Source organism: Pimephales promelas, chromosome 9, assembly GCF_988280905.1.
Source record: "Pimephales promelas chromosome 9, fPimPro1.hap1.1, whole genome shotgun sequence".
NCBI classification, from domain to species: Eukaryota; Metazoa; Chordata; class Actinopteri; order Cypriniformes; family Leuciscidae; genus Pimephales; species Pimephales promelas.
This window is the reverse complement of record NC_142777.1, coordinates 27,706,504-27,726,822: the sequence shown is the minus strand read 5'-3', so window position 1 is coordinate 27,726,822 and position 20,319 is coordinate 27,706,504. Positions and strand designations below refer to the sequence as shown.

Genomic DNA, 20,319 nt, shown 5'->3' with positions numbered 1-20,319 from the left:
CAAGTTTGATAAAACTCATCATTAAAGAAGAAAATTTCAAATGGCATTTAGAGGTTTTTGCATCTGAACTCTTCATATATTTTTCAGAACTTGAAACAATTCAGGTCTGAGGGGGTTAAAAAAGGAAAATCGAAAAAGTTTGCGGGAAAAAAAACAACACCCAATTGAAAGTTGCATTTAACAAAACAATATTTAGATTAATTTTTTAGACAATATTTAAAAAATGTGTTAAACAGTTTATAATAGACATTTTGGAGAAGTAATCGCATAAAGTTATAATAAACGCATTTTCTAATCTAAATTAATCACAGGGGGTTGTGTTTTCTCACACTGGTCTCAAATGGCCCCATTGATAGGCTTACAAGTAATTTGAGCAGGATTTATATGAGGCATGAGATAGATAGAGCAATATTAATACACAGACGCTTTATATGGTCCAGAAATGGTAGTTGTATATTAGGCTATATGTTTCCTTTTATGAAAATTTGACAAGGGCTTGTGGGCACAAAGGCATGTAAAACTGAAAATGAAATAGTTATCAACAACTCTTTTTTGCACCATTCAAACACAAATATGGATGAATTTATGATTTAATTTGGACCAGGAATATTAGAATATCAACTGACTACTCAGGTAACACAAATTTGCTGTAAATACAGACTATTATCCTGCAGCTGATGATAAGAATAGCCTTTCTTCAGCTTTGGCCAGTTTTTTATAAACATGTTTTTAATGTTTATTTTTGTTATATTATATACTCGTGTAGGTTTTTTACAACAACGTTGCAGACAAATTCAAATAAAAACTCAGCGGTGTCTCTTGTGTAAACACTGACACTGAGTCCACGCAGCGGCTCAGGCAAACACATCTCCTCAGCATTCATGGCTACTGTCTGAGCTCAGATGATTTTCTGCTCCAGTTGGAACCAGCTGTGGCCTCCGTGAGGGTCTGTGTCCTTTTTCTCTCACGCCATTGCATGTTAATCCTGTATCATTCAGTACATGGTAATACCTTCACTAGATAATAAAAACATGGTCAAATGTTCTGACACACATCAGAACTCTCAGTTGGAATTAAAAATGGACTGATACAATCTGAATTAAAAATGGACTGAAACAGCATTGCAATTGCAATAGCAAAGTTAAGTGAAGTATATTGGCATTATTGCACTTGGCATTATGCTTTAATGGTTGCTGACTCTGTGCTTATTAGCTTCCTTCATCCGCACAGCATGTCTGCATCCATCTGAACACCGACTGCTGTCTTTAGAAGACAGCAAAACAGACTGGAAAATGACTTAAATATTCATAAACTGCTTTAAATAATGCATCTCAGCCTCCATTTGCACACTTCCCTGACTTCACTGTCACCACCTGTCAGGTCAGCAGAGCCACAGTCATGTTGAGTTAACACTGACTAGAAAATATAGAACACTAAAAATATCTCAGAGTCCTGAGAAATGAATAGCAATAATACAGTCCTAAACCGCAGCAAGAAGGATTGGTGATTAAAGTACGGAGAAGGTGAAAAGGCCCCTTCTCCATTGCAGATGCATGCTTTGTTTTTTTATTTACTAGTGTAGTGTTAAAAGCAGTCATGCGGAAGCACAGTAAAAACATTTTTTTTTTTAACAGACTCTCTTTTATAGTGTTAATTTATGGTTTATACCATGTATTTAGCACAATATTTTACAAAAGACTTAATAAAAAGTTCATGTTAGTTCGCAGTACACTAGGTAAGGTTACCAGACTTTTGGCAACTTTTGATACAAATACATTATTACATAACATTTACAAATATATTTGTTATATTACAAATTAACTAAAATTAATCTGTAACACTAAACAATAAGTTTCATTAGTTATCGTCAGTTAATGTATTAACTAACATGAACTAACAGTGAGCAATTTGTTACCGTATTTATTAATCTTTGTTAATGTTAATAAAATACAGCTGTTCATTGCTTGTTCATGTTAGTTCACAGTGCATCAACTAATGTTAACAAATACAACCTTTGGTTATAATAATGTATTAGTAAATGTTGAAACTAATATTAACTAAGATTAATAAATGCTGTAGACGTATTGTTTATTCTTAGTTCATGTTAACTAAGGTAGTAAACTAATGTTAACTAATTAACCTTATTATTAAGTGTACCGATTAATAAATGCTGTAGAAATACTGTTCATGTTCAAGGGAACAAAAGAAACCTTATTGTTAAGTGTTACCAAATTACCTGAAGAGATTTTTCCTTGCCCATATGACTAAAGATAAATGAATTATATGCATACTACACATCAGCAGTAAAATGTACGTAAATGAAAGCGCAAACATGACACAATTTTGTATGGTTTTAATTAACTGTTATTAATATATCACATACTCATCATAATAAAATGACATGATAATTGTATGTTAAGCACTTATCAGTAAATTCCAACAACAGCACGTTCAAAAATCTGTCAGTAAATCTGTCTGTAAAAGCTGCCTATGTAACTTTTAAACCAATCTAACAGTATAATGGGTGGGGGGCGGGTCTTGAAAATATGTGTTAAAGAACGGTACATGCATGTGTGTAGAGGTGTGAAATCTATGTTCCAGTAAACAGCTTATTATTATTTGTGGTGAACAGGATGGCAGAGGGATGTGAGAGAATGGCACGAGGCCGGTGGGGTGATTGCTAATGAGCAACACCTGTGAGCACACCGGTCTCGCATCTCTCACGGAGGAGCGGAAGCATAAAGGGGGAGCGACGACGTGGATAATCGAGAGAGGAACAGGCCTGCTTTTGCTTTATTTTTTTTATATTTTATTTTGGCAGCCAGCAGTTGTCCGTGAGGGGCTGCTGGCAGGTATTTACATTTTATTTGCAGTAATCAGCAGTTCCGTGAGGATTTTGTTTGTTTATTTCATTTAAATAAAGTTTTATTTGATTGCTCTCTGGTTCCTGCCTCCTCCTTGCCTGAACCTTGCCACATTATAATTATTATTATTATTATTATTATAGCCACGCCGCTACTGAGCTAGGATGGACTTTACAGTATATACTGTAGTCTTGATGCATCAAAACATTTTTAACAGGATTCAGGTCTATAATGAGTTCCTCATCCAGCACATGAACATTTCTGAGAATTACTGAAAATTAGAAAACATTTCAGAAAAACAGAGTGTTGGTTTGGAGCCATTTTGGGATTTGGGGAGTTATTTTCTATGAGAGGATAGAGAATGCTGAGGCCTCTAGGGCTAAATGTTGTGGATGAATGACAGCTCTGACGGGTTTTTGAGTTCGGGTCAGTGTTAGAGGCAGATAAATATTCAGTGTGTGTCCAGTATTGTGCTCTGACTCAACGCCATCTAATAACTTTGTGTCATTTTGCATTGAATGGTACACAGAGCTTAAAGCTTCATGAAATGTGTCAGGTTTGAAGTCCATTGTTCGGTTTGCTATAGTATTTACTAAAATAAGCAGGATGTCATGTCAAGTTCATGATAAGTCCGGGTTGTGGGGTGTGTACTGAAAATAAACATATGTGGGTTGGGTTGAAGCTGGTCTGACTTTGTGATCTACAGATCATCAGTGGTAGGTGTGTTATAGCTCTTGAAGAGCGGCTGCGTAAAGAGGCCGAGGGTTCCTGTAACACACACTAAAACAAAGATCCATAGAAAAAGACGGTCAATCACCATAGCCACGTATTTCCAGTCCTCGACAATCTGTGATACAGAAAATACAGAATATGCACTGATTAATTTTAATTAATTTGTGAAATACATGTATCTGAAGAAAACTCAAAAGAAATTATTTGTATTGTTTAGTAGTGCCCATGTTATTGTGTTATTAGCATATTTACACTCACCTAAAGGATTATTAGGAACACCAGTTCAATTTCTCATTAATGCAATTATCTAATCAAGCAATCACATGGCAGTTGCTTCAATGCATTTAGGGGTGTGGTCCTGCTCAAGAGAATCTCCTGAACTCCAAACTGAATGTCAGAATTGGAAAGAAAGGTGATTTAAGCAATTTTAAGCATGGCATGGTTTTTGGTGCCAGACGAGCTGGTCTGAGTATTTCACAAACTGCTCAGTTACTGGGATTTTCATGCACAACCATATCTGGTGAAAGAATGGTGTGAAAACGGAAAAACATCCAGTATGCGGCAGTCCTGTGGACGAAAATGTGTTGTTGATGCTATAGGTTAGAGAAGAATGGGCCGACTGATTCAAGCTGATAGAAGAGCAACTTTGACTGAAATAACCACTCATTACAACAGAGGTATGCAGTAAAGCATTTGTAAAGCCACAACACGCACAACCTTGAGGCAGATGGGTTACAGCAATAGAAGACCCCACCGTGTACCACTCATCTCCAAGTACAAATAGAAAAAAGAGGCTAAAATTGGCAAGAGCTCACCAAAATTTGACAGTTGAAGACTAAAAATGTTGCCTGGTCTGATGAGTCTCGATTTCTGTTGAGACATTCAGATGCTAGAGTCAGAATTTGGTGTAAACAGAATGAGAACATGGATCCATCATGCCTTGTAACCACTGTGCAGGCTGCTGGTGGTGGTGTAATGGTGTCAGGGATATTTTCTTGGCACACTTTAGGCCCCTTAGTGCCAACTGGGCATCATTTAAATGCCACGGCCCACCTGAGCACTGTTTCTGATCATGTCCATTCCTTTATGCCCACCATGTTCCCATCCTCTGATGGCTACTTCCAGCAGGATAATGTCACAAAGCTGGAAACATAACAAATTGTTTTCTTGAACATGACAATGAGTTCACTGTACTAAAATGGCCCCCACAGTCACCGAATCTCAACCCAATAGAGCATCTTTGGGAGGAACAGGAGCTTCATGCCCTGGATGTGTATCCCAGAAATCTCCATCAACTGCTATCCCATCAAAATGGGCCAACATTTCTAAAGAATTCTTTCAGCACCTTGTTGAATCAATGCCATGTAGAATTTAAGGCATTTCTGAAGGTGAAAGGGGGTCAAACACAGTATAAGTATGGTGTTCCTAATAATCCTTTAGGTGAGTGTATATTATTATTAGTTTAAATCACTGAGAACAAATGTCCTCAACTTAATTTGGTTCATTGGTCCTTTTTTTTTTCTTCAGCATATTTGAGTGAAAGCCAATCCAGCACTCACCCCTTGATCATCATCCTCACTCTTCGTCTTGTCAGCAATGTATAGGACTCCCTTCACAGCCTGCTCGATTTCCACAGGGCACTTTACTGCCATTCGCTTTCGAAACTCTGTGTTTTCCTGCAACTCTCCAGGTCTCCAACCAATGTGTTTGGCAGAATCTTCATTGACAAAGAAGGTAGAATCAATCTCATCAGTCTCACCTTTTGCTGTGAGATCAGATGAAGAGCACTGCTCATGCTTCATGCGAAATTTCTCTCGTTTGTTGGACTCTCCTGGTCGTCGCATGAAGAGGAAATCAGGCAACCGGCTCAGGAAGTAGTATTTGACCCACTTGGGCATATTGTGCGTGCTTGGGGACCGATGGTGCACGTTTAGCACACACACACTTGTAACAATTGAAAAAGTCACCAACACCATTGCAAACATCAAGTACTTTCCAATGAGGGGCACAGCAAGTGAGGTCGGAGGTACGATTTTGGAAATCAGTAAGAGGAACACAGTTAAGGCCAGAAGAACAGAAATACACAAAGTCATCTTCTCCCCACAGTCTGATGGTAGGTAAAAAACTAAGATGGCCAGTGAAGTGATAAGAACACAGGGGATGATTAAGTTAATGGTGTAGAACAGAGGTTTGCGTCTGATGATAAAATCGTAAGTTATATCCAAGTACGTGATGTCATTAGGGTCTTCGTTTTTGCGACCAGGCAAGGAGACGATATCCCACTCACCGCTTGGCTTGAAGTCATCTCGGCTGGCAAAGTCTGACAGCAAGATGAGGTCGATTTCTGTGTGGTCATAAGTCCATGAGCGGAACTTGAGTGTGCAGTTTTGCTGGTCAAAGGGAAAGTCCCGGACCTCAATTTTACAGGCACTCTTATAAATGGCTGGTGGTAGCCAGGCAACCTCACCGTTATTTGAAACGACTGCATTGGAGTAGAAAGACACTTCATATGTCCCATCAGCACTAAAAATGACAAAAACATTGTTTTAAATTTGTTGTTTTAAATCATTAAAAAAAGCTAAGTATTCTATTTGCCTTTGTGAATTATAAAGTGCATAATAAAGGTGAAACTCAAAGCTGATACTATTATCCCGAGTGCCAGCTCATCATCATGCAAAAAAACTCTGTCTCAGTTCCTGAGATTAAAGCATTAACTGTCCTTGGAAAAAGATAAACCCTGCCCAAATCCTGCGTCGATGCAGCATTGTAAAAAGATTACAAAATAAGTCACCTTTATTTTTTATAAGGACTTAACCTTTGCATAAATAAAACCTCTTCTAAATTATTTAAAGAGATAGTTCAGCAGCACACAACAGATGTTTTCAAAATTACTTCTTTTTTTTTTCCCAAATAAATGAAAGTCAATGAGGTCCAGTGTGGTTTTTGACCCCACTGATTAGGGCTTTTCACAATTTAAATATTTAACCCAGGGTCTATAAAAGGTAAGAATGAAACGGTCTCTTCTTCAGTCCAATTGTCATGTTTTCTGTCACCATTTTTCCCCTCACACACAGAAACTACTGTTTACACAACATTCTATTTTTCCCTGACTGTCCACAGCACATGGATAACACCACAAAAGCAGTGCTAACACTACTCTGGAGTTTCATAACCCAGGGTAAAAAGCGGTGCTAACCCCGCTTCTAAATTACAATTGTGAAACGCTCCTTTACCAGGGGTTAAAGACAGTTTATAGAACAACAAATTTAACTCGGGATTAAGAGCCGTGTGAAAAATTCGCAACAGTTTGTTTTCCGCAGAAGAAAGTCATTCAGGTTTGGAATGACTTTCTTGAGTGACAGAATTTTAATTTGTGTGTGAATTAAGTGTTAACAAGTTAAAATAAAATCAGAACAAAATACCAGGTGTACTTTAAAGTTTCTCACTTGTTGTACAGGACAATGTCAGGCAGCCATATATGCTGGGAAGGAAGGCGGACTTTCCTGATCCCTTCATACTCTTCTGGATCCCACATCAACCGGTAATCATTCCATACCTGCTAACAAGACACACGCCTTAGAAAGACTTTTATTGTGAGAAAAAAAAAATTATACCCAAACACAAAAAGTTCCACTGCTCATTACCTGAGTAAGCCAACAGTTGGTGGTCATAATCTGCTCTCTTTCATTCTGAAATACAAACATTAACATATAACTTTGATGTAATCAAAAAAGCAATGTGAGGTAGCTTTTCACGTTTAAACCCACCACACTGATGAGCTGAGCAAGGGACACTTGGATTGCAATGGTGACCTGCTGGCTCTTATTGATCGCAGGCCGGATCAGCTTGTTGTATCGGTCAGGGGAAAGTAAATAGTTTATCAACCGCTCCTCCACCTCAGCACAGCATACAGCTGAAAATCACAGACATAAACTGTTTTTTTAGAACAATATTTCATCACAGTTTCAGAAAAATGCCTCCCTGTGGGTAAACATGTCTCTCATCTTTATAAGAGACTGTCAATAGACATGGTTGGAAACGCTTATAATATGAAAGGAGAACTCCGGCGCAAAACGAACCTTTGGTCAAATAAAACATTGGTACCTTGTCGACCATTCTCTGAGAATTGTTTTTATGATAATCAAATGTAAAGAGTTTTATCTCTAAAACTGTTTAGCATATAACGCTATATGGGGGCATATATTAAGTAAAAAGAAACCGCTAATAACACTAAAAAGGCTCAAAATAGCTCCACACTAACACAGTAACATAATGAGGGTCCCTGCATGCAAAACGAAGCATTGAGAACTTTGTAAGTGTATAGACCGTTTAATAAGAAGATACTTTATAAAGACAGTCAACTTTGTGTATACACAGCAGGAGAAAACAGTATTGACAAGTCTAAACATGAACGCTGTTCATACAGTTCAGAAGTTCGCTGAACTTCATACAGTTCAGCTCACTTGGCACATCGTTAGTGGTTCAACTTAGAGACTGTTTTCCAAAGATGGCTTCTGCCTGTATACACGAAGTGGACTGTCTTTATAAAGTATCTTCTTATTAAACATTTTCAATGCTTCGTTTTGCATTAATGTACCCATTAGCAAATGTATTTAAAGGGTCATTTTAAACACTATGTTACACTTTTTACATTTTTTAAAAAAAATCTGATTTTGAGACTGTCTTTGGTTCATTGCAGTTTTAAGGAGTAAATACTCCGCAATGGTGTTGTCTTGTGAATTTGTAACAATTTGTAACAGTTTTGTACTAAAAAATAATAAAAACACCACATAGACATTTAAATAACATTAAAAGCTTGATTTCAGGGGGACTTTAAGTATAGCATGCATTTACTATACGCCCTAGGATTAGACTAGGTTTGGATTAGGGCTAGTTAGTTGCTTGCAATTATGCATAATTTACATCTAACGTGTAACAAAGACTATATGCAAATGAAATAGGGAGGCCAAAAAGTAAGTTTCAGAAAGAAGCAAAAGAGAAAACCCAAAACTCTACTGGTGTTTCTGTCCCACTGTCTCTAAGGGACAGCAAGTCAGGACAAATGACATCACTCTGCGGACAAGCAGTGCGCTGTGGGGACAACGAGTACAGACACTACAAGATTAAAGTTGACAGAAGAAGCACTGGGGCAGCAGTCAGCATTCAACACACAATCACCCAGCCTGTGCTCAGCAAGACATACTCCATCTGACTAACAGCTCAACAAGTACAGCTAAAACATGTGAGAAATTAAATGAACACCATAAGCAATATTGGGAGCCATGTGCAAATGAAGCAGAACCTCTGAAACTCTCCTAAAATATCACAAAAATGAGAGTGAAAATTATCATAATCTGTTGAGAACACTTTTTTTTATTTTGTTGAAATGGCAAAGGCCATAAACTATGTTCAAATAAAGTACTAAAACAGAACCTTTTTTCAATGCTTTATGGCCTGTCTTGATAACGTATTTAGCTTCTATTTCCTCTCAGCAAATAGTGACATATGAAATGATTATATAATTAATTATCAATTTACAGCTCTATTAGAAACATATCTCCAAAAACAAGGCGATGACAATCTGTTTTATGAATCTCTCTAAGCGCATGTTGATGCTACCTGTGATAAATGTGTCTTTAAAATGTCAAATTACATTACCCCCTCAAAAGAACGGACACATCCGTTATGAATCCAGACAGTTACATAATGGGCCCCATTCATTTGTAAATAAGACGCACAGAAACAACAATCCTTGTGATTCACGGACAGCTTGCAGAGGGTCATAGAAGCCCTATGCCACATCACTCAATAAGACCCTATGGGGACAATCATTCTTTAATGCCAAACATGAGTCAGCAGTTCAGCCCATCACTGCCCCATCAGTACACATTCTCTTTATCACAAGCTCTCATATTACAGCATATGAAAGCAGAGTCTGACAGTAATTATCATAATGAGGGTTTAGTGAGCAAAACGGCATGACCATAAATTAACACTACAAACAAAGCAGTAACCATGTTAGTTTTTGTTTTCAGATGCATCATTTTACGCATTTTGGGAAACATACTGGAACAGCTTCTAGTTAATAGAAAATATCAGATTAATATAAGATATTTAAATATTTAAAAAAAAATTGAAGTGACATCAAGTAAAAGATTTTCATTGTGAATTTGAATGTAAATTAATACATTCTCTTGGTTGTTTTGCGTTTGTTTGTTTACTTATCTGGCATCAAAATTTAACTATAATATAACTATTATATAATAGGTTATAAGTCTTATGCAGTCAAAAATATTATTGATATTTCGATATGTATCGATACTGAGATATCTGAAATGGTTCCAATACTCCTTTTCTGCAGCATTGTTGCATCAACTGCCCGCGTGGCTGGTCTCAGACGATCTTGGAGGTGAAGATGCTGGATGTGGAGGTCTTGGGCTGGTGAGGTTTCATGTGGTCGGCGGTTGTGAGGTCGGTTCGATGTACTGCCAAATTCTCTGAAATGCCTATGGAGACGGCTTATGGAGAAATGAACATTCAACTCATGGGCAACAGTTCTGGTGGACATTCCTGCAGTCAGCATGCCGATTGCATGCTCCCTCAAAACTTGGAACATCAGTTGTATTGTGCTGTGTGATAAAACTGCACATTTTAAAGTGTCAGAAACTGCCTCAGGGAAGCTCATCTGCATGCTCGTCGTCTTCATCGGGGTCTCGACCTGACTGCAGTTCGTCATCGTAACCGACTTGAGTAGGCAAATCTCACATTTGATGGCGTCAGCACTTTGGAGAGGTGCTCTCTTCACAGATGAATCTCGGTTTTCACTGTACAGGGCAGATGGCAGACAGCGTGTATGGTGTCATGTGGGTGAGTGGTTAGCTGATGTCACCGTTGTGAATCGAGACAACGAGAAAATCACTGCTCTTGTCTGAACAACTTTTGAAACTTTAATTGTAAGCATTCATTTTGATAATGGAAACTATCCAGTTTTATTTTATATTTGATTACTTTAATAAGTATTTCTTTCCTGAATACTGTTTGACCCACCTGAAAAACTTAAAGCCATGATTATTTAATTTGTCTCTTTATTCTATTAACGTTTGCAATTTGTTTATTTATTCTTATTTTATTATTGACTTTGTCTGACTTGGCTTTTTTTTAAATATAGTTAAACAACAGTAGTCAAAGCTTCCCTGTACTGTTTGTAAGATGTTACAAACAATTACCCATATTATCCAAAAATTATGAGATGACAAATGATCTGTAAGGTGGCATATTCCATGGTATCGAAAATGGTATTGAATATCAATATTTTTCAAGGTATCGTATAAGTTGGAAGTTCCAGTAATGTAACAGTTAGAAATTACACCAGCCTCAGCATTAACACAATAACTTGACTATTCAGCGTGGATGATGCTGTCTACAGTGGTGACTAATATCTATGGAAAACCCTATGAAAAAAAGTGTTACTAAAACACTTGACTTACTCAGACAAGCCCGGTGTACTGCTTCTGGACTTTTCACAAAAATAAATACACTATGGCGGCAAATCTTCTTCGGCCAAGTGTTTGTCCCGTGCCGGTGCAGGGTCGGCTTTTTGGCAGGCTTCTCTCCATTTATTCTGGTCCATAGTGTACTCTGGGGCAACTTACACATCCTTCATATCTTGCTTGATCCGGTCCATCCATCTCATTTTTGGACGGGTTAGGGTTAACGTGGGCCACGTGGGCCAAGGCCAAGGCCGGGTGGGTCAAGGTGCATAGCTCTCTTCGCCATTATAGTTCTCATTGCTGCATGTTACATGGTCGTGCCAGCGGAGACAGGCCTCGAGCATCTTCTCCGTAATCTGCACTATTCCCATCCGCTTCCTGTCAGTGTTCATAATGTGATCTACCAGCGGAGCATACGCATTTCCATGGTGTGTAGAAACTGGCCATGTTTGTCAGTCGCTGGCCAACATTCAGCTGTATACAGGGCAACAGGGCGAATAATGATCTTATAGATTTTGGACTTTAGGCAGATGGGCATTCGGCAATCGCATAGCACTCCCGTGACTTGGCGCCACTTTGACCAGGCGGCATTCACACATTCGCGGACATCCGGGAGAGAGTATTGATCCAAGGTACTTTCTTTAGATCCGTTCCATCGATGCCAATAGTACCATCAGTCTGAGGGCTAGACTCCAGGTACTCTGTCTTTGCGAGGTTGAGACGCAAGCCACTTGCATCCAGGCAATCTTTCCACTGCTGCCCTTGGTCTTGAAGGTCTTGCCTTCTAGGAACACATCATCATAGAGTAAGGACCATGGATGGGGCGTCTGGAGGTCCCATGTCATTGTGTCCATCCATGTGATGAAAAGCAACGGCAAAAGGGCCGATCCTTGGTGGACTCCTACTTTGATGTTGAAAGGAGATGATATCCCAGCTGTGCATCGAACCACGCTCCTGACGTCTTGGTATAAGTGTTGCACCCATTGTTGAACAAAATTAAACCCAGCAAATTATTAAAACCCAATCATCTTTTTTTTGTAAGCGAAATAACCTAATAAGTGTATGGCATTGATTTGCCGCCAGACACACTCCTAAACAACCAAGGCAGGACTGGCCTTGGAAAAAAACATATACTTGCCCCATTTTAAGATTACAAAACACACACTCACAGTTGCATGCACTGAGCTTTTCCACCCTGGTGCACTTCAGCTCCGTGAATAATTCAGCTGCACTAAAATAAAACCTGCCTCATCGCACAGACAGCAACAACAGATACACACACAAACACAGACCAACACAGACAAACACACACAGACCTAACTCTCAGAATACTTTACTGGTAACAGTTCCCAATCTGAGTTAAAAAAAAAAAATACAGTTCAATACAGTGCTCTATGGTTTATCAGGGCAGAGCTTAACCAGTGTGTATCAGCACATGTGTTATTGCTTGAATTGCATAAATATCCACCAACTAAATTATTAAAAACTACTCCATCTGTGGCCAAACTTTACTGCATCAAACAACTTACACCTACGTTTATACACAGCCAGTAGTTGTGGCCCTACAGTTGCGTAGTGTCGCAGTTTATGGAAGTGGATTGGGCAGTGTGTGAGTGTCAATTCCACTTCATGCTACCCTTTAACTCTAAAAAGTAAAGTTGAGCTTTTTCTCACTCTCGATCAAACGCTTTCTTTCTGCTGAAGGCTTTTACCCACATTTCAGTTTACATTAAGAGTCTGAGACAATGTGAGAAAAATGTGTAAAAAAAAAAAACAAACAAAACATATGTATTCATCCATGTGTGCATTTTCTCATATCATGACCTTGATAGCCTCTGTGTAATTGTCCCACTGCTTAATGAGTGGAGATACTTCATCAATAAAAATCATTAATGGGAGCACTGATACAGTGATCAATACTGCTAATGGCAATCACAACAGATGAAAATAGTGCCCAGTCCTTATTCATAGCTTATGCAAGGGCTTATTTTACTTTTTGTTAGAATGCAATGCCTAATACATAATTAATCATTATTAGAGTTCAGTTAAGACACTGCCTCTTCACCACAAAAAAAACAAAAACAAAAAAAAAACATCTCTTCTTAGTTCAGCCAGTCAAAACAAGTGTGCGCAACTTTGGGATTTGATCATACAACCCCAAATCAAGATAAGTTGGGACATTTTGTAAATTACAATGAAATCTGTGATTTGGTCATTCTTTCAATGTTTTCACTTAACTTATAACTGTATTTTGTAAATATGAATTTTTTTTATTTTTATTTTGATGGCTGCAACGCACTCCAAAAAACTTGTGACAGAGGCATGTTTACTACTGTCTCATCACCTTTCCTTTTAATTATTTTGGGAACACCATTTAATATTTTGGGAATTGGGGATCCTAATTGTTGCAGTTTTAAAAGTGGATTTTTTTGCAAAATATCACCTGATAAGACGAAGTCACCCATTGCGTTTGCACCCCCGTTCTGTTGCAGACGCTTTCTTTTGTACCTGTCACTGATGAAAGTCTGGAAGGTCACTTTCGTCTTCGAGACTGAAAACTCAACCCAAAAAACTGCTGAAATGTGAACTCATCTGACCACACCACACATTTCCACTGTGTTTTGGATCAGAGATGAGCTTGGGCACAGATAACTCACCGGCATCTCTGCATAATACTGATGTATAGATTTCTCCTTGCGAAACAGATTCAAGTGGCATTTCTTGACGCAGCCTCAGACTGTGTTCAGAGAAAACTGTTTTTCAAAGTCCTCCTGAGCACATGTGGTTGTATTTAACAGAGCAGCATGATGGTTTCTCATGCAATGCCATGTGAGGACTAAAATGGTCAAGCACATTCAACAGAGGTCTACTGCATTGCACAGACTGAGATTGGTAGATGGTGAAAGACCTAAATGGGTTGCAATCTTCCATTGAGAAATGTTGTTTTTTTACAATTGAATTCTCTCATGATATTTGGCACTTAGTGATGAGCTATGACCATCTTTGCTTGCAAAGACTGAGATGCTCCTTTTACACTCAATCAAAATCCCCTCACCCACTTCCAATTCACCTATTGTGGATGGTTTCAAAAGAGTTTAACTTGGATATTCTATAAGCTTTTCACTTTTATATTCCCTATGTCCCATCTTTTTTAAGGTGTGTTGCAGCCCTCCAATATATATATATATATATATATATATATATATATATATATATATATATATATACTGTATATATATATTTAAAATACAATAAAGCTGTTCAGTGAAAACATTGAAAACCTTTCTTTATACTTGAATCAGTTAAAGTTGAAAGAGAATTAACAACTCACAGATTCATGATTTTATCTTAAAATGTCCCAACCTTTCTTGAGTTGGGGTTGTACATGGAATGTTTAAGCAATAAAGCAAGTAAATTCAGGCATTTCATGACAAAATACATTCAAAGAAATTGTGTACATAGTGCATGTGGAAAGAAAGCAGTGCAAGAAATGCATTCAAAACAAGCTGTCCACAGAAACAAGCTGTTCTGAAGTTATGGTCTATTTGTGTGTGTATGCGCATTCATGAACACGTTTAAGAGACCCTCTGCAACTCTGACTCACTGAGCAAAAGATCTAATCAGAGTTATGACAGAGCATGCCTCAAGAACCAAAACACACACACACATACACATGCTATTACCATGGAAACTGACTGAAAAACACACTCTAATACTGAATTGTACATTTACTCAAGTTTACCTGCACTACTACTTGTGGATAATGCAAATGCATGATGACCATGTAACCTTTTGGTGGCAACCCAACTGTAAATAATCGTTATTTAATGTTCATGTGAGTCTGATGAATTTAAATGATTAAAAGTCAAGACTTCATCATTCGTACTCAATGAAACATGATGCACTCACAAAAGACTGCTGTGTGGGTACTGACGTGATACTTCACATGCAGTTGGAAAAGGATATGTGGACTGAGCTATGGGGCACAGAGAACATGTGGACTGACCCATTTTAACCCTTTTAATCCCACTGTTTACAGATCTAAAGACACCTGCTGATTTAATTTGCAAGGAGTAAATATTTATGTATTTATAAATAAACTATAAATGAAAGTCCAGACTGTTTAGATATGTCATGTGAATATTTTACATGCTGTAAATAGACACATATCCAGAGCCATTTCATTCTTGTTCTCCCATCTGAAAAAATATGTCTGTCAAAACTTCACAAAAGAAAGCAATACCTGTCCAGGCAACTAGCATATTTAGTACATATGTAGCCTAATGTATATTATTAATTCAATATAAAATTAGATCTATCGTCATGCCCATATAGGCTATACAAATTTAATTTCACCATTTATGACAAGAGGGAAAACAGTCCACTGACTGATTCACAATAGGCTATAGCGATGTATCAAAGTATTAATTATTCAATTAATTAAAGTTAAATAAAACATTTTTATTACAGTTTCCTCATAGTTTCTTGTTCTAAAATATATTTAAATGTTACAAAATAATGTGTTAAATTATTGTTCTCAGATGTCTTATGGGCAATTTTTGACCAGAAATTAAAAACCACGCTTTCACAACCATATTCAAAAACATAAATAGAGATAAAAAAAAATTAGCACTTTTAAGACTTCATCGTAACCATATAAAAGAGAGGTAAGACCGTGCGTTTTAATGATAATGCATTTGACTATTGAAAGTAACACACACCAATGGAAAAAAAGAGCAGCTTGCTTACTCGCCACGGTGAGCGCGACAAACCAAAGTCCTGAAGCCATCGGAACTGCCATCTCACGAGCCTCCCCGTCCACACTTGCGTCAAATGACAGACAAAGATCGTGCCTTTTAAAGATCCATTTTCCCCGTACACTTCACGACAGTCCCTTCGAACAGATTGGGATACGCGACAATGAGGAATCCAGGCTTGTTATCCGCTCAGATTGGCTCTTCTTACGCCTGAAGAGTTGCCCTGTTCCTTTTCAGTGATAATCGCCAACAAACACGTGCGTAATAATAAAAGATCTTTGGGATTTTCTTTTCTGCATGCGAACTGACTCACGCGCTCTCGGCAGACTGTGCGCTTCTCTTGCGCTCGGGGCAGACTTGACATCCGCAAACGCAGTCAAGTCATGAACTTAGGAGATAACAAGGCTTCTAAAATTTAAATACATTTCACAATCCGTTTGTTTTCATCATATGTCCAATGTCATCGATTATAATGTCGTTTTAAATATTATAGCCAAGCATTTTAGAGAGAGCAAGTGTTGGTGGCCTGGTTAGACTGTAATATAAGTTATGGTAATTACAGACTCAACTGCACATGTTAAAGGGACTATAAATTGCCATGGTGTCTTGCATGGGCAATTGGCTAAGTGTGCGTCACGGGGGAGGAGAGTTTACTGGTTGTGTGTTCTGCACCATGAAGCATAAGACAACACTTCATTAAATAGCCTACATAGTTGATTGTTCACTTTGCCACAAACTTTACAATATCATCTCTTTTTTTTTTTTGTTACTATATCTGCTAAACAGGAAAACACCATAAAACCACAATGTCATACACATTCAGAGAGGAGTCAACAAGGCAGGCCTACTTGTATGTACAGTTTGTAACAAGTTTTATAAGTTGCAGGTCAAAACATTCGTTCAATATTTTTCACTGTTATTTTTGCCGTTTCATTCTGTATTTAATAATGGTTTTCTTTTTTAAATGTTGCTGAATTGCCTTTAATAGACTGTTTAATAGCAGGTTGTTATAGCAACTTACCCTATGCAGAGTGACGCTATTCAACATGTCAAATTAACAGCATCATTTTGCTGGCCAATAACGAAGGAAATAGTCCCAAAAATTGCAGTCAAGACTTTAATATATGCATCTACAGAAACCGACTTTCAAAAATAAACCTAAGAAATCACTGTAAAAAAGTGATTGCCCAATTCTTGCCAGTCACTTTTTTGTGTCTCTGGTTAATTTTTGTCTTCATCCATAGACGAGAGCTTAGTGTCAAGTTCCGAATGCTTATTGCAATATTGCTCTTCAAAAGATAAATATATAGCTTGACAAGCATTGTTTCCTTAATTAACTTTCGATGAACTTAATTAACCATGAAAACCCCAATCACGCAGGCAAATTAATCTCTCACACATAAAATCTCACGGGGAAAGACATCACACAAAACGTTGCTAGTGGACCCTTGAAGCGAGATAAGCAAAGACCTGACGTCATCACGGGACAAAATAGGACTCCTGTTTTTCCACAAAGCCTGTGCAGTGTGAAAGAAATCAAGAAAGTATGGGACGAATGAGGGAAATTACAAGGGAGATTTGTTTGGAGCCAAAAGGAGGCTTTAAGACAGTGTTTATAATAAGTGCAAGGCCATGGGTCTCCAAAAATGAAAATTCTGTCCGTATTTACTGACCCTCATCTTGTTCCAAACCTCTATGTCTTTATTTGTTCTGCTATACACAAAGGAAGATATTTGTAAGAATGTTTTAATCAAACAGATCTCATTCCCCATTTACTACCATATAGGAAAAAATACATAGGCCTACTATGGTAGTCAATGGGGAATGAGATCTGTTTGATTAAAACATTCTTCCAAATATCTTCCTTTGTGTTCAGCCGAACAAATAAACACATAGAGGTTTGGAACAACATGAGGGTGAGTAAATACTGACAGAATTTTCATTTTTGGGTGAACTAACCCTTTAAACTCCCTAAGCCGTGCATGCATGCACAAACCATGCCCAAATGTTACAGCCATTAGTGTTTGGTAAATGGCTGTTAATTTAATTTAGTCTGAGGAAAGAGGATCTCACATAATGTTACCTGATACAAACAGAAATAATTAAATACACAAACAATGCACAGCCTTTCTTTTGTTTAAGGACATATATCAGAGATGTATTTTCTGGGGCCGACGGTAATGCAAAGCTTCTCAAACAAGAACAAAAAATGTAGGGCCGGACTTGATTTTGTTATATGGGAATTGATTGGATCGTTGTGGTTTAATATTGCTGTGATATAATGTGACTGACAGGTTTTAAATCCATGTGTCTGCATACAGATAAATATACACAGACATATATTGCTCTTTACTGACTGTCTGCAGCACTGTGTGCTAGCCATCCCTCTCATGCTCCTATGGGCTTTATGCACGGCGGTATTTCCGGTGAAGGTGTAATGATGCTCGATAACTTCCGCCGATCGTAGAGTCCAATGCAATACCAAGAATTTATATTGAATTTTATACTCCATGGTTATAAAGAAACGTTAGTCACAAAAACAGACAGCCTCGTTGTGTTTATGCTTCTTTTTAAAATTATATTAAATAAACATAACTATATTTAAAATTACATCTAACGTATTCAAGTTTCGTTTCAAAGATGGGAGGACAGTAAAGTTTGAAGATTCTGCCATAATCCCGTTTTCCTCGGTTTTCCTCCACTTCAATCTCCCCAACCGGAAACTGACGAGCATCCTTGCGTCGAATGCAGAACTTATGCGTGCATATAGCCCATTCTCCCATTGGAAGGTGTTTGGGGACTGAAGCAGACTGCAGTATAAAGATTTAAACGCTAACTGACATTAGCTCACCATTCTGATGCCTTAGGCTATGTTTACACATCAAAAGCACTCATCCATAAACTTTCAACATGTTCCAACTTCCAACACAGCATTTACTATACCACATATCCAAGATAAACCACTTTACTCTTCAGCATCTGTTGGCTGATGGTTACTCACTTCAGTCATCTGATCTGCAGCAGGTGAAATTTGCTCCATTCATTCTCTGCTTGGGCTGAAATACTAGCCAAACCCATCAGTCTGAGAGAAAAAAAAAATCTATTTAAAATACATAGTATTAAAATAAAATTGCACAAAAAACACAGTGTAAAAAATATTGTTGGTTTAAAGTTAATACAACGAAAGGAGATTAGTTTAATCTACAGAAACTTAAATATGTTATCTGAACCACATTAATTATCCAAGTTGATTTGACAAAAGAACAAAAAAGTAGCTAATAAATCATGAAGATTTTTTACAGTGTCAGACACATATGAAATAAACAAATAAATAATCGCTTACATATACAGACTTGCTTGATTGAAAATCGAACTGAAATTGGGAGGCCTAGGCTACAATGATGCAGTTTAAAGTTCATTCCTCACTTTTAGTCAGATTTGCTAATTCAGCCAGGTGACAGAACTAATCAGTGAGATGATGAGTTTATGGGTGCAATATATGGCAGGACTTTTACTCTTTGGCCCCTGGATTACCCACCTCTGATCACTATTCAATCAAAACAATCTTAGCAATTATTATTGCAAGAAATCCCATGCCTCTAACCCCTTTTGTAACAGGTCTCTTTTAGCTGTGAGCTAAAACATACAACGTGTAAGATCTGCTAATAACCAAACCATGACAAGTGAATGTGACTTATTTAATTTGGAAGACTGTTGCAGGGAATTATGAAAGACACAGGGAAAAGAAAAATCTACCTAAAGCGTGATAAAACAACAAATGTGGATTTTTACGAAGAAGACGAATTTACCTTGTTGCACGGGGTCACATCATTGCGTGGCACATTCACGTCTTTGTCTTATAGCGCCATCTTGTGGCGAAACGTTGTTACACTGTCCCTGACCAAAACCGTGTCGTGCAGATGCATGCTTTGAGTTTAAGCCCAACTTTAGAGGGAGAGTTAGCCTAACTAAAATCACTGAAACTTGTTAAAGAAAAGAAGTTGATTTCACCTTTGGATAAGCTCGTTTGAAAATGGGCCATTTGTTTGTTTATTTATTTATTTATTTGTTTGTTTGTTTGTTTGTTTGTTCGTCCTTTTACATTGTTCAACCGGATAGATTTCTATTTTAGATGTAGCATTCATTTGTTTGTTAAATTTTTAAAGAATTTGATTTAAAAAAATAATTCCAATCAAATATTTAACATTAAATACTATACAAATAACAAAAAGACTACCTGCATTGATAAAACTCTTTTTGCTGCTGTTATGCGTATACTTTGTTTTATGTTCCACAATGACTATTTATTTTTTAGTTTAGCCTACTTCTCCCTTTAGAGAATTTGGAATTTTAACCAATTCATTTTGTTGAAAAATGTGCTTGTATTAGACTTTGAGTTACGCATTTCCAATTTGCAAGTAATTTAAGTATCAGAATCAATTCAAACGAAGTAAATGGGGAACACATTTTTTTTCT

General features: G+C 37.5%; 1 protein-coding gene across 2 annotated transcripts; it reads right to left on the bottom strand.

Annotated features, from left to right (window-relative positions):
* Positions 1 to 2,861: 2,861 nt before the first annotated feature.
* Positions 2,862 to 18,927, bottom strand: chrnb5b (cholinergic receptor, nicotinic, beta 5b). Of its 2 annotated transcripts, none has more exons than XM_089134947.1 (6): positions 18,845 to 18,927; positions 7,364 to 7,509; positions 7,241 to 7,285; positions 7,043 to 7,152; positions 5,156 to 6,119; positions 2,862 to 3,711 (listed from the first exon to the last, which is right to left on the bottom strand). In XM_089134947.1, exons 3-6 carry the CDS (start codon positions 7,265 to 7,267, stop codon positions 3,565 to 3,567), a joined length of 1,248 nt encoding a protein of 415 aa, XP_088991073.1. In that variant the 5' UTR covers positions 7,268 to 7,285; positions 7,364 to 7,509; positions 18,845 to 18,927; the 3' UTR covers positions 2,862 to 3,564. The 2 variants fall into 2 exon arrangements, with proteins under 2 accessions (XP_088991073.1, XP_039511100.2); XM_039655166.2 differs by lacking the exon at positions 18,845 to 18,927 and adding an exon at positions 15,836 to 16,430.
* Between the last annotated feature and the right edge of the window lie 1,392 nt (positions 18,928 to 20,319).

Coding starts and splice junctions, on each gene's coding strand:
- chrnb5b (XM_039655166.2), bottom strand. CDS start 15,887: ATGGCAGTTCCGATGGCTTCAGGACTTTGGTTTGTCGCGCTCACCGTG. Junction 7,153..7,240: donor CCAACTGTTGGCTTACTCAG/GTAATGAGCAGT, acceptor TCTTGTTAGCAG/GTATGGAATGATTACCGGTT. Junction 6,120..7,042: donor GACATTGTCCTGTACAACAA/GTGAGAAACTTT, acceptor TGTCATTTTTAG/TGCTGATGGGACATATGAAG.